At 56.0% G+C, this 26898-nt stretch overlaps 2 protein-coding genes across 6 annotated transcripts in view; one reads left to right on the forward strand and one right to left on the reverse strand.

Annotated features, from left to right (window-relative positions):
* Positions 1–1776: 1776 nt before the first annotated feature.
* On the forward strand, positions 1777–12417 carry GRIN2C (glutamate ionotropic receptor NMDA type subunit 2C; the record flags this gene model as incomplete). Its single annotated transcript, XM_082492153.1, has 12 exons — positions 1777–2229; positions 3958–4553; positions 5083–5197; positions 5768–5979; positions 6107–6275; positions 6643–6796; positions 8087–8212; positions 8289–8518; positions 8754–8914; positions 9450–9637; positions 10184–10416; positions 10811–12417. The coding sequence occupies 12 exons, from the start codon at positions 1777–1779 to the stop codon at positions 12224–12226; spliced, it is 4053 nt and encodes a 1350-aa protein (XP_082348279.1). The 3' UTR covers positions 12227–12417.
* Positions 12418–16159: 3742 nt separating this feature from the next.
* TMEM104 (transmembrane protein 104) overlaps positions 16160–26898 on the reverse strand; it is a 44260-nt gene continuing 33521 nt past the window's right edge. For 4 of the 5 annotated variants that reach the window (XM_082492098.1, XM_082492097.1, XM_082492096.1 and 1 more), the window contains one exon: positions 16160–19889. In XM_082492098.1, the coding sequence (XP_082348224.1) occupies positions 19129–19889 (761 nt within the window). In that variant the 3' untranslated portion in view covers positions 16160–19128. The remainder of the gene's footprint in view (positions 19890–26898) is intronic. The other variant, XR_014269795.1, reaches the window with a different exon arrangement.

Genomic DNA, 26898 nt, shown 5'->3' on the forward strand with positions numbered 1-26898 from the left:
AAAAATACTCGGGAATTCGCAGTGAGGAGCGGGCAGCGCGGGCCGCCCCGCCGCTGGGCTGGCCGTGCCGGAGCGTGGGACGCTGCCAGCATGGCATGACTCACCCACCGCCCTCTCTGGCCAAGGGGCCTCGGCTGCGGCCATCGGTGTGGCGTCGTGGCTCCTGCAGCCCGGCCGGCTGCGATGCGGGGTGACGGTGGGGACACAGCCAGACAGGCTGAACCCCCCTGGGTGATGGTGGGCGCTGGGGGTGGATGATACCCTGCCAAAACCCACCTGGCTTAGCAAGATGCTGCCTGGCGAGTGTCAGTGGCCGGCTGCCCAAGCCCTCCCGGCACCCATGAGGTGCAGGAGGGGGAGATGGCACCCCTGTCTCTCTGGAGCGGACAGCCATGGTGCTCAAATCTGCACTGTGCAGCTCTTGCAGGATGCCCGACCAGGCAGTCGTTGGGTTTATTTCCTGCGTTTTCAGTCCCCCATACTGGCAGTGTTTCCGCAGCATGCTGAGGGGTCGTCCATCACTGCGGGTCAGAGCGCTGTTGGGATGCGGGTCCCCAGGGCAGCCCAGACCCCCAAACCATCCGGGACTCGACAAGAGGCTCTTCTGGCCATGCCGAGGACGTGTTAAGCAACAGCAGCTTTTAATTGCAAGTGACGTTTCTGAGCACCAGCTGGCATCTTACTGTGTGGAGCGACACTGGCATGTGGCTGCTGCCACCACGGAGGGCTGCTCGTCACCCTCCCTGCTGCTGGTGTGGCACCGGGGCAATGGCCCTGGGGGCAATGGGGCTCGGAGGGGTTCGGATGCCCCAGGCCACTGGTCTTGCCACGGGTTGGTTTTGCTCGAGGGCTGCGAGGAGGGGGGAGGGTGACGAGCAGCCCTCCGTGGTGGCAGCAGCCACATGCCAGTGTCGCTCCACACAGTAAGATGCCAGTGGTGCTCAGCAACGTCACTTGCAATAAAAGCTGCTGTTGCTTAACACGTCCTCGGCATGGCCAGAAAGAGCCTCTTGTCGAGTCCCGGATGGTTTGCCCCGGGACCCGCATCCCAACAGCGCTCTGACCCGCAGTGATGGCGATGCCAACAGGAGGATGTGCAATGGGGGGGTAAAGACGAGGAGGGGGGAAAGCTGAAAGATGGTGTCTGGATGGGAGAGGATGAAGGATGGGGGAGAAACTTGGCAATAAGGGGCTGGGCAGGCACTTCGGCTGGGATTTGGGAAGCGGTAGCAAGGGGGCCGGGGCAGGATGATGGGCAGGGGACAGGCAGGGGCATAGGCAGGGGACTGGCTGCTCCGGTGACTGTATGGTTTGCAAAAGCCCAGTGTGGGGGTTGCAGAGCTGAACCCTCCCTCAAGGGCAAAGCCTCCAAATATTGAAGGTAGCTGCCGGCTGTGGAGAGAGGCTGCTGTCCCTGTCCCTGGCCGAAGGGGTGATAACGAGCATCATAGCAGCGATGGCTTTTGGAGGGGCCAGAGGGGCAGGAGGGCAACGGGGCTGGGAGGGGAAGGGTGGTGGTGGGATGGAGATGGGATGGTGGTGGGAAGCGGGGACCATCTAGGAACTGTTAGTGTTTGCTGGTGCTGGGGACATGGGACATGGCACTGGGGTGTACTGTGTGTGGTGGGTACAATCCTGTGGTCATCCCTTCACCACATCCAGCCTCCAAAGGATGAGGGTCCCCCTCTCTCCCTGGGGTCAACCCGCCCTGGTGCTGCTGCGGGGTGGTGGGGAGCTCCGGGATGAGCGGGGCCGGGGGTCCTGGCAGGTGGCCGGATGCGAGGGGCTGTGTCCCGTCCTGGCAGGGACGCGGCGGTGGACATGGGCAGAGCGCCGGCGCACGCTCTGCTACTGTCGATGGTGCTGGGCTGCTCGGCTGCCTTCACGGACCTCCTGCTGCCGGGCCCTGAGGAGCCGGTGGTCAACGTGGCCATAGTGTTTGGGGGCACGTCCTACCCGCTGCACATCCGCTCCCGCCTGAGTCCCCAGAGCTTCCTGGACATGCCCCTGGAGATCCACCCCATCACGGTCATCGTCAACAACACCAACCCCAGCACCCTCCTCACCCAGATCTGCAACATCCTCGCCAGCCACAAGATCCACGGCATTGTCTTCGAGGACAACGTCGGCACAGAGGCTGTGGCCCAGATCCTTGACTTCATCTCCTCCCAGACCCAGGTCCCTGTCATCAGCATCAGCGGGGGGTCTGCTGTGGTCCTGACGCCGAAGGTGAGGGGTTCGCTGGGGACTATTTCCAGAGGAAGGGGAGAAATGAGGGATTATTAGAGAGGGATAGAGATGGGATATGAAATGCTGGAGGGCAGAGGAGCTGCTGGGCTGCAGCACGGGGGCTCGTGGTCACGAATAGGCAGTGGCTGTGGCAGAGTGGCCAACTGGGGTGGTGGGACATGGGAGAGGACTTCAGGGAGGGGTCCCTGTTGGTGGGGACATGGGAGGAGACTTCAATGCCCTGTGGGGGGATCTTGCTTAGTGTCCTGATGCCCATCCCCTCCAGGCTGTGCCCACTGTGGGGTGCCAGTCGTGGCACCAGGGCTGCCAGGGCAGTGTCAGGGTTGGCATGTCCCCATCCTCCTCCCTCCATGCCCGCTGGGGCCAGATCCAGCCCTGAAATGGCCGGGCAGACAGCACGGAGAGACCTCACTCGGCTGCAGCAGTCATCTCAGGTGCACCACAGGCTCAAGCAGGATTTTTGGCTTCTCTGTTCCTCACCAGCGTCAGACACTGTCACTGTCACTGTCACTGTCACTGTCACTGTCACTGTCACCTGCCTGCCAGGAAGCGCTGGTGGCAGAGAGAGATGGAGCTGGGCTGGAGGGTGCTGGGCCGGCAGCCATGGGCTGCAGCGATGCTCCCATCCCTGCTGGGGAGGAGATTTGGGTTATCTCCTCCTGGCTGCTCGTCTCACCCTGCCCAGCCTGCGCACTGGAGGGGTCCCGACACTGGCTCCTTCCCATGGCGGCAGCAGTAGCACCCCCTGGGGTGCAGACCCTGCCTCATCTCTGGGCACTGGTTTCATGCTCTGACTGCTCAGAGGTTTTGGGGTCTAAACCCCCCAGATGGCATCTCAGCAGCCCTGCCCACGCTGACCGGTGCTCCCAGACCACCCCAAGTTGCTTCTCGCTGTGGATAGCAGTGGGTGCAGTGGGTTTGGGTGGGAGAAGAGGACTCAAATGGGTGCAGAGGGCTCAGGTGGAGCCCCAAGTGGCTAAAAAATAGCCATGGCTTTGTTGTAGTATGGGTGTTTGTTTCCCTGCAGCAGGCGTTGGGTATTTTGGGGGCAGTGGAGGGACCCATCTGAAGGCTCAACCTCATCACCCTCCTGTGGGTCCAAGGTCCCTGGCAGGTCCTGCTCCCTGGCCTGGACTCCTCAGGGCTCACCCCTCCAGCCGGACCACCAGCCTCATGGGAAAAACTACTCCTCTGGAGGTGGAGGAGGTCTGGGTGGCAAAACGTCACTGCCTAAGCATGACCTTCTGCAAATGCCATTCGCTGAATCAATTAAGACAGAATCAGATCAATTAAGGTTTGCTAATGAGAGGCCAGATGGCTGGGGAGGTGGGGTGGGAGGGAAGGAGCCACACGGGCTCTGGCAGCAGGTAGCGAGTCAGAGCTGGGATGGGGGTTATTCACCCGGCAGAGCCCTTGCCCCACTCCCTCTCCCGGTTTAAGGAGAAATTATTGGTCTCCTTTGGAAAGCACTGGATGAAATTTTAGTCAATGAGCTGAGAAACGGAGGAGAGGCCAGAAGGCCTTTGTGTGGGATGAGGTTCCTAGGGAACCATCGGTGGATCAGTCCCGTTTTTGGTGTCTCCAGCCCATGGGCCACACCAGTTCATGGCTCCCTTGAACCCTTCATGGTGGTCAGTGCAAGGTGACTTGCCCAGGAGGCTTGGACCATGGTGCTGGAGCAGCCCCTGACCCCTTCTCCTCCTGCAGGAACCTGGCTCAGCTTTCCTGCAGTTGGGCGTCTCCATCGAGCAGCAAATCCAGGTGATCTTCAAGGTGCTGGAGGAATACGACTGGGGCTCCTTCGCCGTCATCACCAGCCTCTACCCAGGCTACAACATCTTCCTGGAAGTCATCCGCTCCTTCACAGACGCCAGCTACTTTGGCTGGGAGCTGCAGGAGGTGCTCACCTTCGAGATGAGCCAGGAGCAGAGCAGCTCCAGGACACAGCGGCTCCTGCGGCAGATCGATGCCCAGGTCCTCATCGTCTACTGCTCGCGGGAGGAGGCCGAGTACCTCTTCACCATGGCAGAGCAAGCCGGCCTTGTGGGGCCGGGCTACATCTGGATCGTACCCAGCCTTACAGTGGGCAACATGGAGGTGCCACCCACCTCCTTCCCCGTCGGCCTCATCAGCGTGGTGACGGAGAGCTGGAAGCTGAGCCTGCGGCAGAAGGTGCGGGATGGGGTGGCCATCATTGCCATGGGGGCAGCCAGCTTCTTCCGGGCCCACAGCTACCTCCCGGAAGTGGGACGGGACTGCTGGGCCCCCGCCAGGGCCACCGCCACCAACACCAGCTTCTACCGGTGAGGGTTGGGGATCCACTGGGATGGGTGTGAAATGGGGGGAACGGGGACATGGACAGGGAAGGGACAGGGGCAGGGGAGGAGGATGGAGCTGGTGGGCAGAGGGGATGATGTTTTCTGTGGGCTGCAGCTGGTGGTCTGTGCCTCTCAACTGGGTTTCTCCTGCAGCATCTCCCCAGAGCAGCCTTTGCCTTTTCCTGTGCTTCTCTGTGACCTGGGACCCACAGCAACCTCGGGGGAGGGGTTGTTCACAGCTCTGCTTTGCAGTGCAGACATGGCACCTCGGGGCTGCAGTGGCAGTCTGTGCACCCACCACCCCATGGTGGTCTGTCCTTGGTGCCTCCTTGCTGGCAGGGCTTCTCCAGCTGCCCGCTGCCCCTTGCATAGGGGCTAAACCTGGTCCCCAGCTCTCAGCCCCACGTTTCTCCGTGGGATTTGTGGCAGCCCAGCTGGAGGAGGAGAAGGAGGAGGAGGGCTGTACAGGGCTGGGCTGTAGAGCCAGGGGCTTATAGGTGCTGTGTCCTACCAGGCACCTCCTCAACGTGACGTGGGAGCACAGGGACTTCTCCTTCAATGAAGGCGGCTACCTGGTCAGACCCACCATGGTGGTCATCTCACTCAACCAGCACCGGCTCTGGGAGATGGTAGGACCCCTGAACCCCTTCCCCGGGATGGACACGGTGGGGAGGTGGCTGGGTAGGGTGAGCCTGGTGCCATGCACAGGCTGGGGTCCCACCTTAGGGCAGGTTGTCCCATGCAAAACCCATGGCTGATACCAAAGGTAACCATGGTGATATGGTGGCTCTTCATGGCAATGCCAGGCACCAAAGCTCTGCCAAGAACTGTTTGGGTTTTTTTCCCTGCAATTTGGCTGAAAAGTTCCAGAAGAGGCAAAAATGCAGCTGCCCACCTCTGGGGAACAGCAGCCAAACATCCAGACCAGAAATGAGCTGTGGGGAGGGGTTTTATTTTCAGTTTAAAAGCTTTTTGGCTATGTTTGTGATCACTCAAGCCCAGTGCTTGGGGTCCTGGAGGAAACATCTTCCCCTGTGATAGGTGGGTGCACGGGGAAGGGGATGCTGAGATGGGGCTCACCATGGCTGATCTCCATGGGGAGAAATGAGCCCCAAAGGCATGGGGAGGATGAATATGGGACCCCATGTGACCCCCAGAACCCCTCGCCAGGGTGACAGTGCACTCTCCCTTGGGGGCAGGTGGGCAAGTGGGAGAAAGGCATCATCCACATGAAGTACCCGGTGTGGCCCCGCTACGGCTCCTTCCTGCAGCCCGTGGCTGATAACCGCCACCTGACAGTGGCCACACTGGAGGAGAGACCCTTCGTCATCGTGGAGAACACGGACCCCAGCACCGGGGTCTGCGTGCGCAACACTGTGCCCTGCCGCAAGCAAACCAACTCCTCCCAGAGGTGAGCAGCCAGGATGGAGCTCGGCAATTTTGGTCACCACACCCCATGCTCATGGTGTCCCAGAGGCACTGGGGTAGCTCAGAGCATCTTTGGTTGGTCCAACCCTTTTTTCCCGGTGTGCTTTCAGTGGCGATGGCCTCGTGGATCCCTACACCAAGCTGTGCTGCAAGGGCTTCTGCATCGACATCCTGAAGAAGCTGGCCAAGGCAGTGAAGTTCTCCTATGACCTCTACCTGGTGACCAATGGCAAACATGGCAAGATTGTCCGTGGGGTCTGGAACGGCATGATTGGTGAGGTAAGGGTGGGCATGCCCTCACCTTGGGCTTCCCTGCCAAGACGGGATCGATGGTGTCTGTGGTGGGACTCATCCCTGGGCAGGGAACAGCTCAGCAGGAGGAGCAGTGAGGTGGAATTGTAAATCATGGTGCTTATGGACAAGGCTTGGTGGAGGAGAAGAAGCAAGGGAGTCAGCTGAACATTTATGACCCCACAGCTGGTTGTGTTTGTGTCACTGGTCATTTAAAAAGCTAGTATTAAAAAAAAAAAAAAAAGACAAAAGTTAAGATTGGAAATACAGGAGATGAGGAAATATGTGGGGAAGTTGGTCTGGGTCCCTCTGCCCATCCACTTGCCCATCCCAAGACCATCTACCCCTTCCCCAGGTGTACTACAAGCGTGCGGACATGGCCATCGGCTCCCTCACCATCAACGAGGAGCGCTCTGAGATCGTGGACTTCTCCGTCCCCTTCGTGGAGACGGGCATCAGCGTCATGGTGGCCAGGAGCAACGGCACTGTCTCCCCCTCCGCCTTCCTGGGTGAGCCATGTGTCTGTCTGTCTGTCTGTCTGTGGGTTCATCCCAATGCTTCCGACAAATGCAAATTAAAAATATTACTCAGTTTTAATAACTTTTAAGAAAAAAAATCCGAAGTAATAAGGGAAGGAGATTTTGCTGCCAGCTTTGGGGCTTCCTCCTCCCCTCGCCTGAATAATCCTTTTATTATGGAGACGGAGGATGGGATCGGTGGTTTCCTTCCCTTCATTACTTGTGTGGAGGAAAGAGGATGTGGGACGTGGTGGGGATTTGCCAGCTCTGAGCTCTGCTCTGGGGACCCCTTCTCTGCCACCGTCACCAGAGCCTGTGGTTAAGCCGGGTGTAGGAAACTGCCGGCGCTAAAAGTTTTATTTAATGAGTTTTAAAAAAAAGCAAAGCTGCAGCCTGGGAAGGGGAGGAGACTGGCCAAGGTCGTACTCACAAAATTCAGCTTGAGAGCTCGAGCAGGGCTTGAGGCTCTCGGCAAGGGCACAGCGGCGGTGTCCCGGCTCGGCTGGAGCTGGGCTCCTACGCGGGGAGGGTGCGGGTGGTTGCGGGTGCCAGGGATGCCGTGGGGTGTGGGACATCACCAGCTTGGGCACATCTTCCCCCTCCTGTCCCCACTACGCTGTGGGCCCTGACTTCCCCCCCCAAAGCAGGGGTCACCTTCACCGGCACTGGGGACAGATGGAGCATCCCGCCCCGGTTGGGCAGGGCTGGGGTCCGCGGTCCCCTCGCCTCCTGCCTCCCGCGCTAATGAGCCGCATCCCCATCAGGGGAGGCCTCTCCTCCCTGACAGCAAAGGACACGCTGACAAATGGACCTCGGCGGCCGCATGTTGAGGGCTCAGATACATCCCCACTGCTCCTGCCACCCCGTCCCAGCTCATCCCAGGCAGGCGGGGGCTCGCTGCCCACCCCCAGCTCCCAGGGGCTCTCTCAGAGGCTGAGAGGGGGCAGAGCCATCACGGGGTACAACCCATAATCCCATGGGAAACCCTCCTGCTGATGACCCTGGAGATGGGCAGCATCTCATTAGCGTCTCCCCGATGATGAAAGCCTGGTTTAGTTTAGGCGGGGAAGGATGGCTGCATCCCCCTGTTTCGCAGCATCCCCCTTCCCTCCTGATTCCCTGTGGATCTGCTCAGATGCAGTGCTGCCAACCCTCATCTCCTCTCTGAGGAGGGGCAATATTCAGGAGGATGAGCCCCATCCATCAGGGAGGGCTCCTGGGAGTCCCCAGGGGGCTGTGGGGTGTGCCGGGGGGGCTGACAGAGTCCCATTCACCTTGCAGAGCCCTATAGCCCGGCTGTCTGGGTCATGATGTTTGTGATGTGCCTCACCGTGGTGGCCGTCACCGTCTTCGTGTTCGAGTATTTCAGCCCCGTTGGCTACAACCAGAACCTCACCAGTGGCAAGAGTGAGTTGGGGGAGGCGGGAGCTGGGGGGGGATATGTCTCCAGATGGGCTGATGGCTGTCTCCTCTGTCCCCTCAGGGCCAGGGGGTCCCACCTTCACCATTGGCAAGTCGGTGTGGCTGCTGTGGGCTCTGGTCTTCAACAACTCGGTGCCCATCGAGAACCCCAAGGGCACCACCAGCAAGATCATGGTGCTCATCTGGGCCTTCTTCGCTGTCATCTTCCTCGCCAGCTACACTGCCAACCTGGCCGCCTTCATGATCCAGGAGCAGTACATCGACACCGTGTCAGGGTTGAGTGACAGAAAGGTGGGGCTGACAATTGGGCTGGGATCCCTAAAAAAGTCATAAGGTTTTTTTTGGGTGGGAAGAAGTCCCCAGGTGTCACTGCCAGCCAGCTGGGCATGGGTGGGTGGATGGAGGGCTGGCTGTGGGGAGGGGGGGACATGCTAGGCACATGCTGTGGACATGGTATGGACATGGTAGGGACATGGCAGGGACATGGACACCGTGTGATGCCGCTTCCTTGGCCCCCCCATTGCAGTTTCAGAAGCCACAGGAGCAGTACCCCCCATTCCGCTTTGGCACCGTCCCCAACGGCAGCACCGAGAGGAACATCCGCAGCAATTACCCCGACATGCACACCCACATGGTGAAGTACAACCAGCGCTCCGTGGAGGACGCCCTCACCAGCCTCAAAATGGGGTATGGCTCTCCCAAATGGGGTACAGCTCCCAGAGCTGGGGTACAGCTCCTCCAAATGGGATACAGGACCCCCAAGTGAACTACGGCTCCCTGGGATGGGGTACAGTTCCTCCCAGATGGGGTAGGGCTTCCTCAACTAGGGTACAGCCCCCCACCAGTGAGATGTGGGTTCCCCAGGCTGGGATATGGCTCTGTGCAGCTTCCCAGCGTGAGGTACAGCCCCCCCCCCCCCCAACAGGGTACAACCTCCTGCAGATAGGGTACAGCTTCATACAGCTCCCAGTAAAAGGGATGCACCCCCCCCTCCCAATGGGGTATGGCTCCCCAAATGGGGTACAGCCCCACCAGGTTGGGTACTTTTCCCCCAGGTGGGGTTATAGCTCTCCAGGATGAGGCAGAGACCCCAAAGAGGACACAGCTTCCTCCAGATGGGCTGCAGCTGTACAGAAGGGTTAGAGCTCCCCCAAAAGAGGCACAGCCCCCCAACAAAGGGCTGCCAGACCCCCCCTCACCTTCTCTCTCGTTGGCGGGGCAGGAAGCTGGATGCCTTCATCTACGATGCAGCGGTGCTCAACTACATGGCGGGCAAGGATGAGGGCTGCAAGCTGGTAACCATCGGCAGTGGGAAGGTGTTTGCCACCACGGGCTATGGCATCGCCCTGCAGAAGGACTCACGTTGGAAGCGAGCCATCGACCTCGCCCTGCTCCAGTTCCTGGGAGATGGTGGGTGCCAAGGAGATCTTCTCATTAGCCCTGCCCCCATCCTCACCCCACCCCTGCCCTGCAAATTGACCCAGGGACCAAGGCGTTGGTGCAGCCCCCATAGCTCCTTGGAGGATGCCACTGATGGGCTTTTCCACCAGATCCTTTCAGGGGACATTAAATCCAGCAGTATGTCTCCAGCTGGGGTCTGTGGGGGTCATTACCTTTGGTGTTCCTCCTCTTCCTTCAGGCTGTAAAATCCTCGAGATGGCTGTGCATAAAATCTGAGGATCAGGAGGAGAAGCCTGGGAAGGGGACAGTGAGCACAGCTGGCTGGCACATGGGTGGGGGACAGAGCCAGGAAAGAGCCCTGGAGAAGGACAAGTGACTGGTGGGATGTTGAGGTCATGGGCAGGAGCAAGGACTGAGCTGGTAACAGCTCTGGGAACTTGGGGGTGGCTTTCTCCTCCTCCAGCCGCGGTGGGGTGGGGATGGCCAGGGCTGTGGGACATGATGCCTAGAGGGACATTTTCACACACCCCCACCACTGTGCATGTCCGGCCCCAGGTGAGACCCAGAAGCTGGAGACGGTTTGGCTCTCGGGGATCTGCCAGAATGAGAAGAACGAGGTGATGAGCAGCAAGCTGGACATCGACAACATGGCTGGGGTTTTCTACATGCTGCTGGTGGCCATGGGGCTGAGCCTGCTGGTCTTTGCCTGGGAGCACCTTGTCTACTGGAAGCTGCGTCACTCTGTCCCCAAGTCCCACAAGCTTGACTTCCTCCTGGCCATAAGCAGGGTGAGTGATGCTGCTGGGAGCTATCAAGGGGCCCAAATGTCCTCCCACGGTGTCAGGGGGATGGGCATGGCATGGTGGGCATCGTCCCTTTGACCCGCACAGGAAGGACTGGAGATGTTTGTGCTGATGTGAGCTCTTGGTTGGGGAGAAAAGCCAGGTTTTGGGGAAAGAGCTCAGCCGTGGGAATGACCCCGCATCTGTATTAGCATCCCTGGGGAAAGGGGGGACGGAGGATGGTGTCACCCACCCTGGCAGTGCTGGGGAGGGGACATCAGTGCCGTCAAGACATCTCAGCCTCAGCAGCATCACCTTGACTCGGCAGTGCAGGTTCATGGGTGCAGGACCCCCCAGTGACCCTGCTGATGGTGGGGGTCCCCTCTCCTTCTCTCCGCAGGGCATCTACAGCTGCTTCAGTGGGGTGCAGACCATGTCGAGTCCCGGGCGGGCGCCCACACCCGACGTCACCGCCAACTCGGCCCAGGCCAACGTGCTGAAGATGCTGCAGGCAGCCAAGGAGATGGTGTCGACCGCCAGCGTGGGTGGCTCGCTGGAGCAGGCCACCCGCACCATCGAGGACTGGAGCAGCCACAGCGAGCGCCTCCAGACCACCTTCTCCCTGAGGACACCCCAGCTGGTGGTGCAGAACAGCACCGGTGCCCACCGGGCCCCTTCCTACAGCACAGCCCCCACCGAGAAGCTGGGGAGAGCCTATGCTCCCAAGGGTGCTCCCCTGGGGCTGCCACTGCCCCAGCCCATCCCCATGGACTCCCGGCTGCCCGCAGAGGAGAAGTGGAGAGGGGCAAACGAGCACGTCCCCCGCCTCCTCCACCCCCTGAAGTTTCGGGGTGGCTGTGCAGGGGATGAAGCCCTCCCGGGCTTCCCTCACCTCCTGGTGAAGACCTCCCCGGGGGGGGAATTTGGGGAGCAGGCACTGGTGGGGAACCACATCGGGGCTCCCCTTGCGACCCCCACCTCCCCCAGGGACCTCCCACCGCCGGACATCTACCGGGAGCACAAGAGGCCAGCGGGGAGGGGGGAGCAACTGCAGAACACCCCTCTTCTCCTGGCGGACGGGAGCCATGGGGGCTCGGGGATGCTGCCCCGGCTGCTGTCGGCAGCGGAGAAGAGGCGAGAGGTGGGCAGCTCCTTCCTGCCTCCATCTTGCCCTCGTGGAGCCTTCCCCAAAGCCACCAGGACTTGTAGAGCCGGGGGCGAGGTGGCCCAGCCAGAGGCTGCCGTGATAGAGCGGGAGAAGCCGAGCCGGCGGGCAAGCTCGGCCAGGGTGCCCGGGGAGCGGGGCGACAAGCGGCGTATAGGGGGGCTGCGACGCTGCAGTGCCACTCGCCTGCCCGCCCGCGCCGACGTGCCCGACCTCTTCCCTGAAGCCGAGGCCGGCTATGGCTGTGGCCCCCGCTGCCCCCAGGCCACCGGCCGGTTGGCGCCGCGCTCACCTGTGGTCAGGCTGCCGTCCTACCGGGAGGCTTGCCGGCAAAACCCCCGTGCCACCGCCACCGTGCCGGCATGCACGCCGTACGCCTGCATGAACTCCTACGGCAACCTGCCCCTCTACCTGGGCCACCTCTCGCGGGGGTCCCCGCCGCCCCGTGAGCACCCCAGGGTGCCGGCGGGCTGCGGCCGGGGGTCCGGGCGCTGGGACAGCGGCTGCAGAGACTGCGGGTGGCGTGGGGAGCCGGCCTTGCTGCAGGCGGCGGGGACAGAGAGGAGGGACCCGCTGGTGGCCCGTGGGGTGACAAGTCCCTGCGCTGGCGGGTCCTGGCGGCGGGTCTCCAGCCTGGAGTCGGAGGTGTGACGGGGGGGACAGGGGGGTGTCCGCACCCCTCTTCCTGCCCTTTGCCCGGCTGTCCCCACGGGCTGGCCAGCGGCTCCCGGCCAGGCTCCAGCCTCCCGGGGTCCTGCACCGCCGGCAGCGGGATGCTCCAAGCGGCTCGGCAGGTCCCGTGCGCTTTTGGTGGGGGGTCAGAGGAGCCTGGCAGGGGCCAGGGTGCGCTGGCTTGGGCTCTCCCCGCAGGCAGGGCTGGCCGGGGACTCGAGAACGCCAAACTCATTGCTGACGTGTTGCCGTCACATTTTGGTTTCATTCAAGGGACTCGAAACGCCATGTCCAGGTACATTAAAGAGACATTTTCAACCAGCTGGGGACCCTTCTTCCACCCACTGGCGATGAGACTGGGGCTGCCCTTGGCTTTACACCTGTGTCACAGGGATGCTCGTGGTCCTGTGCGCCCTCTCCCCAGTTGTGTCCCTTTACTGCTGAGCCCCGGCACAGACTCATCCCACCGGCGGCAGCCAGGCAAAGGCTAACGGCAATTCATTAAACCGCACCAAGGGATAGTTACTTAGGAGCCATCAGCCTGTGCCGAGGCTGGAGCTGAGCACTGAAGCCGGAGTTACTGCACCCTGCTGGGGTTTTGGGGTGCTGGGCACAGGTGGCTGTGAGCTCAGCTTAGTGAGGGATGCTCCCATGGCTGCAAACCGGCAGCCCCGGGAAGGCATGCCGCGGGGGAATGAGAAAGGGAAATAAAAGAAAAAAAAAATCCTCCCACCTTCCCAGGGCTGATGGAGCCATAAATCAGGTATGATAGATGAGCCGGGTTTAATTCTTCTCTTAATGTACATGTCTAACGCAGCCCTCTCCCTGCCGGGCTGGCGGTGCGCAGGCAGGGGCGGCCGTGATTCACAGGCAGCACCCGGCAGGGCAGAGGGGGTTTTTTGGGAAGTGGGAGCTGAGGCTGCCGGGGCCCCAGGGCAGTGGCCACGGCTTTGCCGGTTGGTACCAACCCCATCCCGGGCCAGCGCCAGGGCAATGTAAAGCTGCCCGTGGCGGGCTGGGAGATGCCAACCCTTGGCCCCTCTTCCCAGCTGGTTCGGATGCACACTCCCCCCCAAGAAGCTGCTCTAAAGCTCCTTCTTTTTCTTTTTCTTTTTCTTTTTCTTTTTCTTTTTCTTTTTCTTTTTCTTTTTCTTTTTCTTTTTCTTTTTCTTTTTCTTTTTCTTTTTCTTTTTCTTTTTCTTTTTCTTTTTCTTTTTCTTTTTCTTTTTCTTTTTCTTTTTCTTTTTCTTTTTCTTTTTCTTTTTTTTCTCTCTTACCCCCCCCCCCCCCCCTATTTAAAAGCAGCTGTTGGGATTGCTGGCAGCGTCTGAGCAGCCGGGGTGGGTAACAGAGAGGGGACGATGGCAGGGGCTGCTCTGGGACATCCACCCCTGCCCTGAGAACAGCCCTGGGGAGGTCAGGAAGGGCCTGGCTATGTGTGGCCCAGGGTTGAAAGCATTGGCCGTGTCTGTCCATCCATCCATCCTTCTGTCTGTCCATCCATCCACCCATCTGTCTGGGGCTAAATCCAGCCAGTCCCCCATCCCCCATCCCCCATCCTGGCTGCCATCACATGCTGGTGCCGGCGCTTTAATTCCCTTTACTTATTTATCATCGCAATTGTCTCTTAATTGCTTTGGCAGCCCCTCAGAAGCCTCGTGGCGAGGGAGGGAGGTGCTGGTATATAAATAAAGGCCATAAATAAATAAACCCGGTTGAAAGCTCCGGGATCCTTGCCGGGCTGCCCCAGGCGATGGCACCCGTTTGCCCGGGGCGGCTCTCATGGTGATGCCCTGGAGGCCCTTGGGGGTGACAGGCTGGTCCCCAGGAGGTTCCAATGTGCTCTGGGGAGTTTTACCCCCAAACTATGCATTTCTGGCCCAAGGAAGCCAGCACGCACTGCTGCATCTTTGGCTCAGTGTGGTCGGGGCCAAACCTGAGCCGGGGTTGGGGCTGCGAAAACAAAAGGGAGCAGGATGGGGGGGGGGGAATAACTATCAAAAATCCCCAACCCACGTTTTAAATTAATTAGTGATGTCCCCGGTGACTCAGCAGAGGCCAAATGGATTTGCTTCATGTTTTATTGAAGGGCTTTGCTGCGGGAGGCTGAGGGCAGCGAGGGACAGGGGGACGGGGGTGCTGTGGGCAGCCCCAGGGACGGGTACCAGCGCCCGCTGTAAGGCCAGGGCTGTCCTGGGTGCCCCGTGTGGGTTCCCAGCACCCAAGTCCCCTGCTGCCACGGTGGCATTTGCACGTCATCTTTATGAGGAGCAGCACTTTTCTCCCATTCCCAGTGCCGAGCACTGCCCTGGGCACTGGTGGGAGAGGAGCCGACTGGGGCACAGTGCGGGTGGGAGCTGCGTAACCCCCCCGGGACCAAGGAGGGGCTGAGCTGCTCCTGCAGCATCCCTTCACCAAGGACAAGTCTGTGGGGAAGCAGCTGCCTGGAAACACCCTCGGCCCGGGCTTTCCGAAGCAGGGGTTGGGTAATTTAGTGCTTAACAGCCACTGAGGGATATTATTTCTTTTTGGTGAAATTGTCCAATCAATCACTTTTTAATTCAGCCGGCTCTGGCACCCAGGCCGCCCTGGGACGCTGCGGGCTGCCATTTAAGTGCAAAGAGAAATACAGCCGGCTCGCTGCTGGCCACCCACCTCCTGGGCTCAGCCCCGCTGGGGGGACAGGCAGTGCCCCCGGGCCGACAGCCTCCCCCAGCACCCACCCCTGCCCCTGCCGGCTCTGGCATCAGCATGGCATGTGTTATTCTCACTGCCCCCCATCACTCAGCATCACGAGGCACAGCCTGCTGAGGGAAGGGGGAACAAGGCAGGCCAGCGTGGATCAGCCACAGAGAAGAGGTTTCCGATGGCAAGGACACGCTGGTGGTGCTGTGGGGAGACGGTGGCTCCGGTGAGGGTAGCTGGTTAAATCACGAATGGTACAAGCAGAAAAGATACGGGGCCAGGAAAATGTTGGTCCCCGTAATGGGAGAGCAGGGTGTTGCCACGCCTATGCCCAAGGATGCTCGAGGGAGCAGCACGTACAGCTGCCTCCTGGTTCCTGCCTCCTGGCAGGGTAAAGCTGCAGTACGAAACCCTCTCCAGGGTCCCATCCAACTCCCCCCGCACCAGCCGGGGCACACCACCTCCTACCCCTGCTGCATGGCCGTGCATCGCCTTGCCCCGGCCGAGGAGAGCCCTGGGGGCTGCAGCACCTTAGGGAGGCTGCCGACAGCTCCCGGGGTCAGAGCCCAGCTGCCCAAACCCATGTCAGGGTGAGCATCTTCTCACAAACCTTCAAACAGCTAAACTCCCCCCAGGTGACACGCAGCTCCTTGGTCATGTTCACGTCTTATCTAAACCTGCTGTTCAAGCTCCAAGTTTTTATTTTTCCTTCCCTGGCCGTTGCTCTTTGAAGTGCTGCAGAAGACCAACTCCATCCCCGACGCCAGTTTGATCTGAGATTTACAGCCCAAGCCACAAAATCCTCCACTGCTTGTGAGGTCCTTCGAGAGAATCACAGCAGAAACTGTTTATTTCCATCATAAAGATCTGTTTTAATATTTTAACATAAATCAAGCTGCGCTTTATGGTGATAATAAATTTGCTGGCAGAAACTGCCTTTGCAGCCTGAGGCGGTGGAGCAATTCAATTTGTTTGGTTTTAAGTGTAAGGAGCCGTAATTGAGAAGGGGAAAGTACAGATGTTTTAATTGAGTTTGCAGCTACCACCCAGAGTTGCAGGAGGCTAATAGAGAAGAGGTGAGGGTCTCTATTAGCCTCTCCGCTTGCCACTTCTCCTTGGCCTGCAAGCCCCATCAGTCACAGCCATCCCCTCCGGGAATAGCTGCTCAGTGTGTGCACAAAACGAGGAAGGGGGTAGAAAAAGAAACCAGACTAAACCAGATGTATAATGTGCATTTTATTGTTTTTAATCCCATTTTTTGAAAACTAATTACAGCCAGGACAAGCATCATGTGAGAATCTGTAATAATGAATTGTTAGTGCTGATAACGGCTGAATAAAAATAGACTCATTTGTGATGGGTGAGAGGAAGGAGCTCCCGCCCCACACTGCGCCGGGGTCACCCAGCATCCCCCCAGCCCACCCCCAGGCAGCACTGGCTCCACTGAGCCATCCCCTTCCCGCTTTCTCCAGTAATTTTTAAGGCATTGCTATATCATGTTTTATATGAAAAATGTTCTCTCCACCGTAGAGCTTCTTTCCGTTAATCACCCCGATTCCTTGGATAGATTTGTTTTGCTGCTGTGCAAGGACAGTGGGTGTCTGGGAATTTGTGGTTATTTATTTAAGAAAGTACTCATGCTCCTTGGGGACCAAAGTCCTCCTCGGTAAGGTACCAGAGCAGAAGCAGGGGTCAGGATGCGAGCCCTCACTGTGCCACTGCATCCAACGCCTGGATCCAAGCAGTTCTTAGAGCTAAGGCCCCTTAGAAGTCACTGCCACACCACGCTGAGGAGGAGAAGAAGAGAAGGCACATCTTTAAACATAAGAGATGGCAGGAGAGGGTGTCCCTCCCTTCTCCCACCCCAGGCAAGGCAGGTGGGAAGGTACCCTGTATGGAGGGAGACTGAGGCAGGGAGGGAGGATGAGAGGAGATGAAATAACAGAGAACAGCCCCGTTCTCTAGCTGGCAATGAAATGTGAAGGCAAGAGATTGAAATGTGAAGGCAAGAGATTGAAATGGGCACTTGAAGGGATGGAGGCTGAGCCAAGCGCCTCGCAAAGCACAGGCAGCCTCGGGCAGGCAGTGACATAGGAAAGGCCTCAGCCCCCTCCATAAACCCACACCTGTGCACTTGTGCAGAGGAACAGCCCCCGCAGCCTCTCCAGCTTTCCAAAGGCTCATTTCATCAGCATTAAATTCCTCCCCCTGGCTCTGCCCAGCTCCCAGCTGCCTCACAGGTGGCTCCCAGCTAGCTGCCCCATGAATCTGTCCTACAGCCTATGCAGCTACTGTCCCTCTTCCTAAATGAGACACCAGAACAGCTACCTGTAAAATAACTCGCTAATCTGGCACCGAAGATGCCACATTAGCTTCCCCGGAGTACTTGGGTTTGTTTAAACTCCCTAGCGAGGGCTGCCAATGCCTGTTTGTCTCATCTCCAGCTTGATCCTAAACAGTCCCCCCGGATCCTCTCCAAGCAGCTCGGCAAGGACACGGTGGCAGTGCTCAGGCTTGAGAGGTGCAGGGTTTTGCTTTAAAAGCCATGAAGTGTTTTTATACAGCTCCAGGTACTTGCATATTCTCCCAGGAGGAGCACTTCAGGTCATATGGAAACCAGAAAGGCCTACTTGAAAACAGAGCTTGATTAAAAAGAGCTGCAGTTCAAAGCTTGCTTTAGTGAGCAGTGACACTTAATACCACAGCAAGTGCAGAGGGCAAGAGGATCTAACGTAAGTGAGATGTGACACGCACCTGGCTTTGAACCTGTTTTAATAAGAGAGAGTTAAAATATTTCAGGTGAAAACTTTTAAAGTTCTTCCTTTTGTTAGAAAAACCCCTCTGATCTTTGCCCCAGGGCCTCACAGGACTCACAGGACAGGACCCGGTGCTGTTTGTCTCTGGGTGGCATCACAGCGACCACCAGAAGGCTCAGAAGCAGTTTCATCTGCAGCACTGGCTGCCCAAGGTGACAGGCAGCCCAATTCTCAGATAAGCTGAACAGTACCAGTCCAGAGCCCACCGTAACCCTGTACAGAAAGAGAAGAGGGGGGGGGGATTCGGCAGGGTTTCAGTTTTTGCTCTGCTGTAGCACTCGGGAGCTGTGCTCCTGCCGGCAGGCGGGGCTGAGCCAGGGCACTGCCGCTTCCTCCTGGCACCAGCCCATTCCCTTGAGTTAACACCCACCTTGTTTCAAGGCTAATTACCCAGCGCGGGAGGCTGGAAACACATCGGTGTGCACAGCCAGAGCTCTCACAGGCCTCACGCGTGTCAGGACTGGGTAATTAGCACTTCCCCAGCCCACAGGAATCCTGACTGCTGGAGTCAGGGACTGGCCTGCTGTACCAACCCCATGCGAAGGTGGGAGAGGGAGAAGGGCTCTGCCAGCTGCACGCAGGAGGTGAGGGACACAAGGCTGCAGTTTCCTTTCCAGGGGTGAAGAGCCGCATCCCTGCATGCGTAGGGGCATTGCTGGGTCTGGCTGGGGCTGCTACAGCGCAGAACAGGGTAAGTGTGAATGTAAACTCCTGAGCTGGAGAAATGCTGATCTAAGCAAAAGATCCCAGATCCCAGGCAATCCACGGTGCACAAAACAGGTTAATGCCTCTAGAAAAAGAAAGTGTAACAGAACACAAAATTATTTTCTTCTGAATTAGGGCTATTCCCACCCTAACTTCTTCCCTCAACTGGTACAGGAGGTTGGTTGGGAGGGGTCTCAGCAGACAGAAAAGACTCAATTCCCCCAAACTCCTGCTGGATTCTTGACAGCACGTCCCTGCCTTTGGGAGAAGGGACATTTAGCCGCTTAGCGTAGTGAGCAGCCGAGGCTGTCTGCTCTCCTGTGTGCCGAGACCTGCAGCACAGAGAGCCACAGCAGGGACAGCAAGGTGATGCTCCAACAGAGCTGAAGGCAGAAATGGCTGGACACTGGTTAATCGTGCAGACTGCCAAGGGCTCAGCCCCGTGGCTTTGTATAGCAGGTCTGAGAACCAGAATTGTAACAAGGCTGAGTCCACTCCATCCACACCCAAAATGGAGTGAAGAAAGTTCTGTGTTCAGGTGTAACCCGTGCCACCAAGCTGATAGCCTGGAAACTTCCCTTCATGCTGCCTCTGCTCCCTCTCCACAGTCCCAGAGGGGGAGCTGAAATGCTGAAGTCTCTGGAGCCCGGGAGGGAGCGAGCTGCTACCCTCACATCAGAGTTTTGACTCGCTCAGGACAATGTTTGCAGTCACAAACACAAAGCAAGAAAAGCCCCATATAAGCACGAACACAATCCAGAAGGTGTGTCGGAAAGGGGAGAGGTGCTTGTTAACCGTCCCACTGCCGAAGACCAGCTGAGTGTCCTTCCGACTGCAGTACGCGAGGAAAGCTGGAATGAGATACTGGATCCCATTCCCAGCATAGGCTCCCGTGATCCCCACCAAGGACTCCAGATCATGGGTGCAGAAAGCCACCAGCACTGGGGGAATCAGCGTGATGGCAGGAAAGACAATCCTATCCACCACCCATGGGTATGTCCCCCCTTCTCTGTGGAAAAGGGTCTTCCAGTTGTTGCGCAGGGTCACTGCGATGATGGGGAAGTTGGTGCTGATGGTGAAGACGGGGAAGAGGCCCAGGAAGTAGCGAATGAAGGCAACGTTGATAATCTCGCAGTTGGTGAAGTTGAGCGTGTACATGTCCATGAGGGTGTCATTGCGGAAGCAGTAAATGGCAGTGAAGGACAGGAGGCTGTAGAAAGCCAGGATCAGGATGTAATCGAGCAGCACAAGCTTGTTGACATGCTTCTTCTTGGAGATGGGTGTGATGAGGGATGGCAGGGAGTGCTGGCACATGAAGGAGTAGACGCACACCCCAAAGAGATTGCGGATGCCCGACAGCTGGGCCATAGACGGGTGACCTTCAGCTTGGCCTCTGCTGATGCGGATGAGGGCCAGAATAATCATGAGGATGAAAGCTGGAGAGAGAGAGAGAGAGAGAGAGAGAGAAAGAGAGAAGGTTTCAGGTCAAGCCCAGGTCTGGACTCCCACAACCCTCCTCCCATTGGCCCCAGCAGTCTTGGCACCAGCTCTCTCTCCTGCTCCGCAGGGGCATCTCCTTATCTCTGGAAGTGGTGGTACATCAAAGGCAAGGTGCACAGGAATTAATCACAACTTGCTTTCAGCGCTAGTCAGCAGATAAGGGAATGTGCTCAGGACCGCTTTTGGCAGGCATCTCCCTCCAGTCTCCTTCCTGCAGGGACTCACCCCCCCATCCCTGACAGCAAACGGCTGCTCTGGGCCCTTCAGAAGACTAACGCTAACGCGGCTGGCTGAGCCCATCCCCCTGAAGGGTCCCAGTCCGTGGATGCTTCTGCCATGCACCTTGGCTAAATATCACCATTTAGAAATGGCTTAGAGATGTTTGAGCTTTGACGTCTAAAGGAAGAGAAGATTAAACTTGGCTGCAGTCAACCCCAGTAATATTCCTACACATTTGCAGCTGGACTAATGTTTCCAAGACCTCACCTGCGTGCATGGGAGCAGCCGCTATTACCAAGCTTTCCTGTCCCTGCGATCTGTCAAGCACCATAGAGCAAGAACTAGCCAGCCATTTCCCAGGCAGGAAGAACAGGCTGTCTGCAGCTAATCCCAGGGTAGAGAAGCCAGTCTGGAAGGGGCTAAAGTTGCACTGTAAGACTGCTATTAAAATTCATCACTTCTAGGCACAAAGTCTGCTCGTCTACCCTTCACTTATGTCAGGGAAAAGCCTAACAACATTTTACAAAGCTTATCACAAAAAGCGACGTGCTATGGACAAAAACGAATTGAGGAGATTGGGCTAATGCCCCTATTTACTCCGCTGGTGGAAATTTGAGCCAGAAGCAGTTACTGCTAGACTTTTATTCCTAGTGTGGCACATAAAACCAGCAGAAAACTAATTCTGGTGTCACAGAAATCACATCAACCTGGGAAAGATGATCATCAGCTGCTGGAATTAACAAGGAACAGGGAGGGAAAAAAAAAAAACCAAACCCAAAACCTGCCTGGCAGGGCAGCAAGCAGCAAGATTTACAGTCTGGTTCTGGCAATGGATAGGCCACTGTGACTTGTGCAGAGCTGTCTCCTGCACTGTTTTGAGGCACCAGAGCAGAGCCATGAATTATCAGGTAATGAAAAAAATAAAATGCTGAGACTACTACTATGGACAACTTTGAATGTCATAAATATAAATACAGAGGAATTAAACAGAGCAGTGCACAGTCCTGCAACCAAGCCTATAGGAGACTGGCCACTGATGCTGTGAGCTGGGCAGGCTCGCGGTGGGGTAACAAGGACAGGGGCTTGCTCTGTGCCCAGTACTGCTCTGCCTGACACAGGCAGCTGGAGATGCAGAACCCTGACAGGGACAGGACTAGAAGGGATAGTTACAGCCCAGTTAGCGACCACCGCCTCTTTTGTCCCCAGAGAGACTGGATTAACCATAACTGAACATCACCTCCCGCACACTCCCAGCACTCTCCAAAACCCAGTTTCTCCTCTCACAGCAATTCTCCTTTTCTTCCCATAGCAAACACCAGCTTCGTGCTGAGCCCTTAGCAAGCCACACACTGCATTTCATCTCATGCTGCCTCAGGAAATCTCTCACTTCTAACTGTTTCCCACTGACAGGGCAAGTCTATGAACAGCGGACTGGAGATATGACAGCACCTCCATGGCACCATGAGGGCCAGGCCACTTTGGGAGTGTTGGGCTCTATTTGCTTCCCCAAGAGCAGTCACAGAGGGCTATGGAAAGCAACAGCTCATTGCTCTGAGGTTGTGCAATTCCCCTCGCCTTCACTCAAGCCAGCAAGTGAAGGGCACTGTGAACACAGGTACGGTTGTTGTGCCTCCCCCATTGCTCCCCGGAGGGGAGACGCTTGCCAGCCATATCTGCTACGGCAAGAGAGCCTGAGCGCACTGCGTTACAGGTGATGTGACACTGGCTGCACTCCTCAGGCTCACACAGGCTACAAGGAAGAGAAGGTGCCCTGAGCAATAAGACAAACCAGGTTAGGCAGCCCTGGAAATACACTGAGGCGGTTCCTTTCCTTCTCACTTAGGAGAGGTGGTTAGCCTCTGTGGTCCAGCCCTGAGCCAGTCGTGTATCTGGACTAGATGTAAGCGCGGAAGTCCTGCGCCTCTTCCCCTGCACATAAGACAGTAAATCTCTACCTGCTCTGCTCAGCACAGTGAAGAGTGAACTATTTCCATCCCCCAACTCACTCTCACCATCGGCTCAAAGCCCTGCTTTCCACACCAGCACAAACAGAACCAGTTCAGGGGAACCTCCAAGCTGGCACCCCATCCTCAGAGCACCTCTGATTCAGTTGGGGCTGTCCTCTGCCCCAACATGTGCTTTTCTGGCAGAGAGCGCCAAAGGAACAGAATTCCTGTGGATTTCCTAATTGATGGATAGAAGTCTTTTGCTTAAGCAGTTAGAATTCATAACCCTTGTTTTTCCTTAAGTGTCCTTCAGAAATTAAACATTAAAGTTACAAGGAGTGAAGACCCAACACTAAGATCTAAACTGGTACTGTTTCCAACAAGACAAGCTGTGTTCCTCCTGCCCTAGCACTGGTGCTCTGCAGATGCACAATCCTTGAGAGAGGTGGTGCTGGCTAAGCTGGAAACCTCCCCTGTGCAATTTCAGCCCCAGAGAAGACAACAGCAGCCCTGCCCCAATGGTTGTATTTTCTCTCACTCCCTGCGGCAGAAGAGTCTCTCACTCCTGGAACTGGAGAGCTAAAACATTTGCATGCCAGATTTATCTGCCTGTCCCTGGGAGGAGGCAAGTCCAAAAATGAAACTCAAACCTATTATGCTGGACGATAAATCAAGATGAAAAGAAGCTGACAGACTCTGACTGACAGGCAGCTTTGAGCAGGCAAGAGGCAGCTCAGGATCCTGCAGGTACACACAAAGCTCCTGCTCGCATCCTCCTCTACCTGGGACACCAGGCTGAAAGCAGAGTCATACCACACTATTTCAAGTCACCTACAGCTGCCACATCAACTGTCCAACAGCATTCCTTCACCACATGGACCCTGGCAAAGTCAGACATGGGTTCATAAAAAAAAAAAAAGCATCAATCTGTTCCTCTATATGCAGGACAGAGGATATAAGCAACATGCTCCAGAGATGAAAGACCTTCAGATATCATCAACAGCACCCAGAGCCAAAGGGAGGTGGACAGTGATACTAGCATGGATTGTTAGTAGGTTACATGAAAACTTTGTTTTAAACCTTGTTTTATACAAGCGCTTAAAAAGCAATTGAGGGGTTTGCTTGTCTTGATTTTTCAAGAGTGTCAGACCCACTCCAAACACACACACCACAGAGAGGCTTTGCAGTCAACAAGGCACAGAGGACACTTCTACTCAGCTCATCTCTCCTTTAGAGGTTTGAGCACCCTTTTTACTGAAGGATGTAAGTGAAACCATGGGGGGGACAAAAAGGGGGTAAGCCATAAAGGAAGAGTTGTGATGAATCTCATCACCGTTGTCCAACTGCCTTCCCTACAGACCCTTCCTCTCAGTCTCTGAGTATCAAACACTGGCTCTTCTCTGACAAAGCAGACCTTGCAGACAACTACTGCTGCCTGTCCTGCTTGACTCAGGTGGTGTTGATTCAGAGACAGGGCAGCTATGCTATGGTTCTTGCAGGTGGAAGAAGAATGAATATGGGTGAGCAGACATCCAAATAAGAGCACTTTGGGAAAATATGGGAGTCTGGAGATATTAAAAAATACATTTTTGTGAGCTTTGCTAGAAGCATAACAGAGCTGCAGAGAAGCAGCAGAGATAATTTAGCCATTCTAAGTTTAAGGATTGTTTTGCAGAGTCAGAGCAAACACCTCTGTAAATAAAAATGCTGTTTTGTACAGAAGCTTCATCTCTCTGCAGAAAGAAAGACCATTGCAGAAAAAAAAAGTCCAAGACTGAAACACTTCCCCCCCAGCTCATGGTAGGTTCCTGGAAGAACTCATACTCAGAATGAGTTTCTGGTTTAACCCTCCCTTGCATCCCTGGCTAGACACTATGCTTTTGAGATGTTTCACCTGGTGCCCCACATCTGTCTCTTTTGGCATGTAGAAAATAATGGAGAAGACCCTGAATTGAGCCATGCTGGAAAACATGGAGGAGAGAAGTGTGCTGTCATGTACTTCAGAAAGAGTTCCCCCATGGCAAGGGGTGCGCAAGCTCAGAAGTGAAGCTCTGCAGAACCATGACATTGGATCTCTATGATCCCAGGAAGGAGGACCATAGACAGATGTTGCCTCCCAGATTCTTCAACAGTGAACTTCAACCTTCAAAGCATTGGTCCCCAGTTTAAAGAAGGATGATTTTACTGGCTCTAGAAAGCATGGGGGCAGACAGCCACAAACCAGGGATGAGTAAAAGAGTTGCTGGGGGAAAAAAAAAATAAAACAGAACAAAGTTTACATGACAACCACCTGTATGTCAAGAGTCAGAAAAGTAAAGACAGAGGAAGAATGATCTTGCCTGCCCATTCACCATGGCTTGAGCCACATCTTCTCCAACTCTGTCCCTACTCTCATTCCTCTTTCCATGAGGATCCCTTCCAGGGATCCAGAGCAGCAGTGGCATGCAGCTACACCACCCTGCTCTCAGCAGAGCAGCCCACGCCTGGCTGCTCCCCTACCCCCACTCACCGCCATTTGTTTAAGCAGGCGCTGTGTTGCGCTGCTGACACATTTGTGGCAGGACCATCCGTCACTGCCGGCTGACGGTGTGACAGAGCTTTCTTGTCGAAGCGGAGAATCAATATGCCAGGAAATAATGATAATGAATCACCCTTTCACAACGCATGCCACTTGCTTCCCTTTTCATACATTAGGTGGCATGATAGATTCCAAGAGGAGGACATTTTCATGAGCTTCCTCAGCCTAAGTCTCTTTGGAAGGAGCAGGATCTCTCTCCACCTTAACCTTTATCCTGATAGTCCCATCAAGCCGAAACATAGCAGACCACTCTTAAACAGAGGAACAGATCTCATTTAGTTTAGCATTAGGCATCTCTTTCAGGAGAGAGGGCATAAAAGCAAGAGCATCTGCTCTGTACATACTGAACAGCACAGCATCATGGCAAGACAGTCTTACCTTCTGCAAATCTACCCAACACTTGTGTTGTCTACTTCACTGCTATGTCTTCGCAGGATGCTGGTGGTCCCCCCCACCCCAAGCCAGCTGCCTTCTATCAGTGTTTTGGGCAAGTTTAAGAGCCCACTGCAACTCTGGAACTGCCAGACATTATGGATGTTGTGGCATTTGAAGTATTAAAGCACGGCTGGAGTTCACCATGCTGGCAGAACAAAGTATCTGAAATTAAGACATTGATTCTTAAATTTAAGACTCAGTTACCCAGTTTTTCCTGCAGAAGCTATATCCTGTCACTTGTTCTTGACCTCCAGCTCTCTGTAAACTCCAGAGCAGCAACTGATAAATTCCTCCAAAGTTCAGAGCAGGTTTCTATATGAAATGTCAGTAAAGAGGAAACATGAAAACCAGGTTTGCTCCATCAGATGTGGGAGCTGGAGTAGTTAAGGATCAGACTTGGCAATGACAGAGCCTAAAACACCGTCTTGAAGATGAAGGATTTATGACTGAAGAGACTGTGGGGAAGCAAGATGGATATGTTCGCAGAAGACAGCAATTCTCTGGAGAGAGAAGTCAGAAGAGGGAAATTACTTCCCAGAAGAAGAGTATGAGCAAGAGTTGTGGGACATCAGTGTGGCTCCTTCCTCTAATAGAGAGCAGGGACTTGCAGGAACAGTGTTATCCTCCCCGCCCCAAAGCCTAAGGCAGGGTCTACACAGCCGGATACTGTTGCTCATAGAGCAGGGGAAGCATAGCCACATGTTGGGCACGTTAAGATCACAGAAGTGTGATGCAGCTTACCAGGTAGGCAAGAAAAAGCCTCTCAGGCACCTCCACTCGCCCTGCCATCTCACCCACTCAGTCAGATTTGGCTAGCTCCTGCTGCAACCACCTCAGACACTACTGCTGCCCTGGTCTTGGGCTGGGCAGAGCCCATTTTGCTCACAAAGGGAAACTTTATTAAAAAGTACCACCAGGATTTTTTTGGCTGTCAAAAGCAGTTCAGCACGGCTTCTCTGCTGTAAAGACATAACTTCCCTGCTTTTCTTCATCATTTAGGGCAGAATTTGCTACTCGATAACCAAAATTTACAAGTACCCTCCCCTACCATATAACAACTCCTGCTGGGAAACCAGTGGAGCTGCCCCTTCTCAGCCCACACCAGCCGGTCTCCACAGACATCTGCACATCAGTAGCAGTTCACAGGGAGCAAAACGGCTCTGCACTCTGGTGTTTATCACGGATGTTTTATCTCAACATATGGGAAGGAAAGAGCAGCCAGCGAGGCTTGTTTGCTTCTGCTGGAAAATTACCCGCGTAGTTTATTGTCCTCTCTCCTCCGGTCACCTTTGGCAGAAGCACCATAAAGCCTCTGCAACCAGGACTCAGCTCTGAGCTCTGCTGTTGACTTGGTCTATTAGCTTTGACAATCGCTTCCCTCTCCATGTGAGAATTTACTCTTCTGTGAGAAGGGAATAACACACACTTTGGTCTTACCGTGAGCCTGTGCTAGGGTTGTGCATGGTTTGGAAGGCACTGAGTGCAGAGCACCCGTGTCCCATGAAATCCAGGTGCTCTGCAGCCTTAGACACACCTTCCCTATCCTGCCTTGGGCCCTACCCAGCAAAGTTTTTATCATCGTATCCCAACACCACATCCTTTCACACTCCAGAAGGAGAGCAGTTGCATTCCACACACCCACTTGGAAAACCTGCGTGGGCATCACCATTCAGACCCTTTTGCAAGGCTGAATGTATCCTCATGTTTTCAGCTCCCTTTCTCCGGGCTCTCAGACCCGTCAGTTTGTCTCCTGCTGCCTGGATAAAG

This window comes from Vanellus vanellus (genome assembly GCF_965231255.1).
Source record: "Vanellus vanellus genome assembly, chromosome: 17".
Lineage (NCBI taxonomy): Eukaryota > Metazoa > Chordata > Aves > Charadriiformes > Charadriidae > Vanellus > Vanellus vanellus.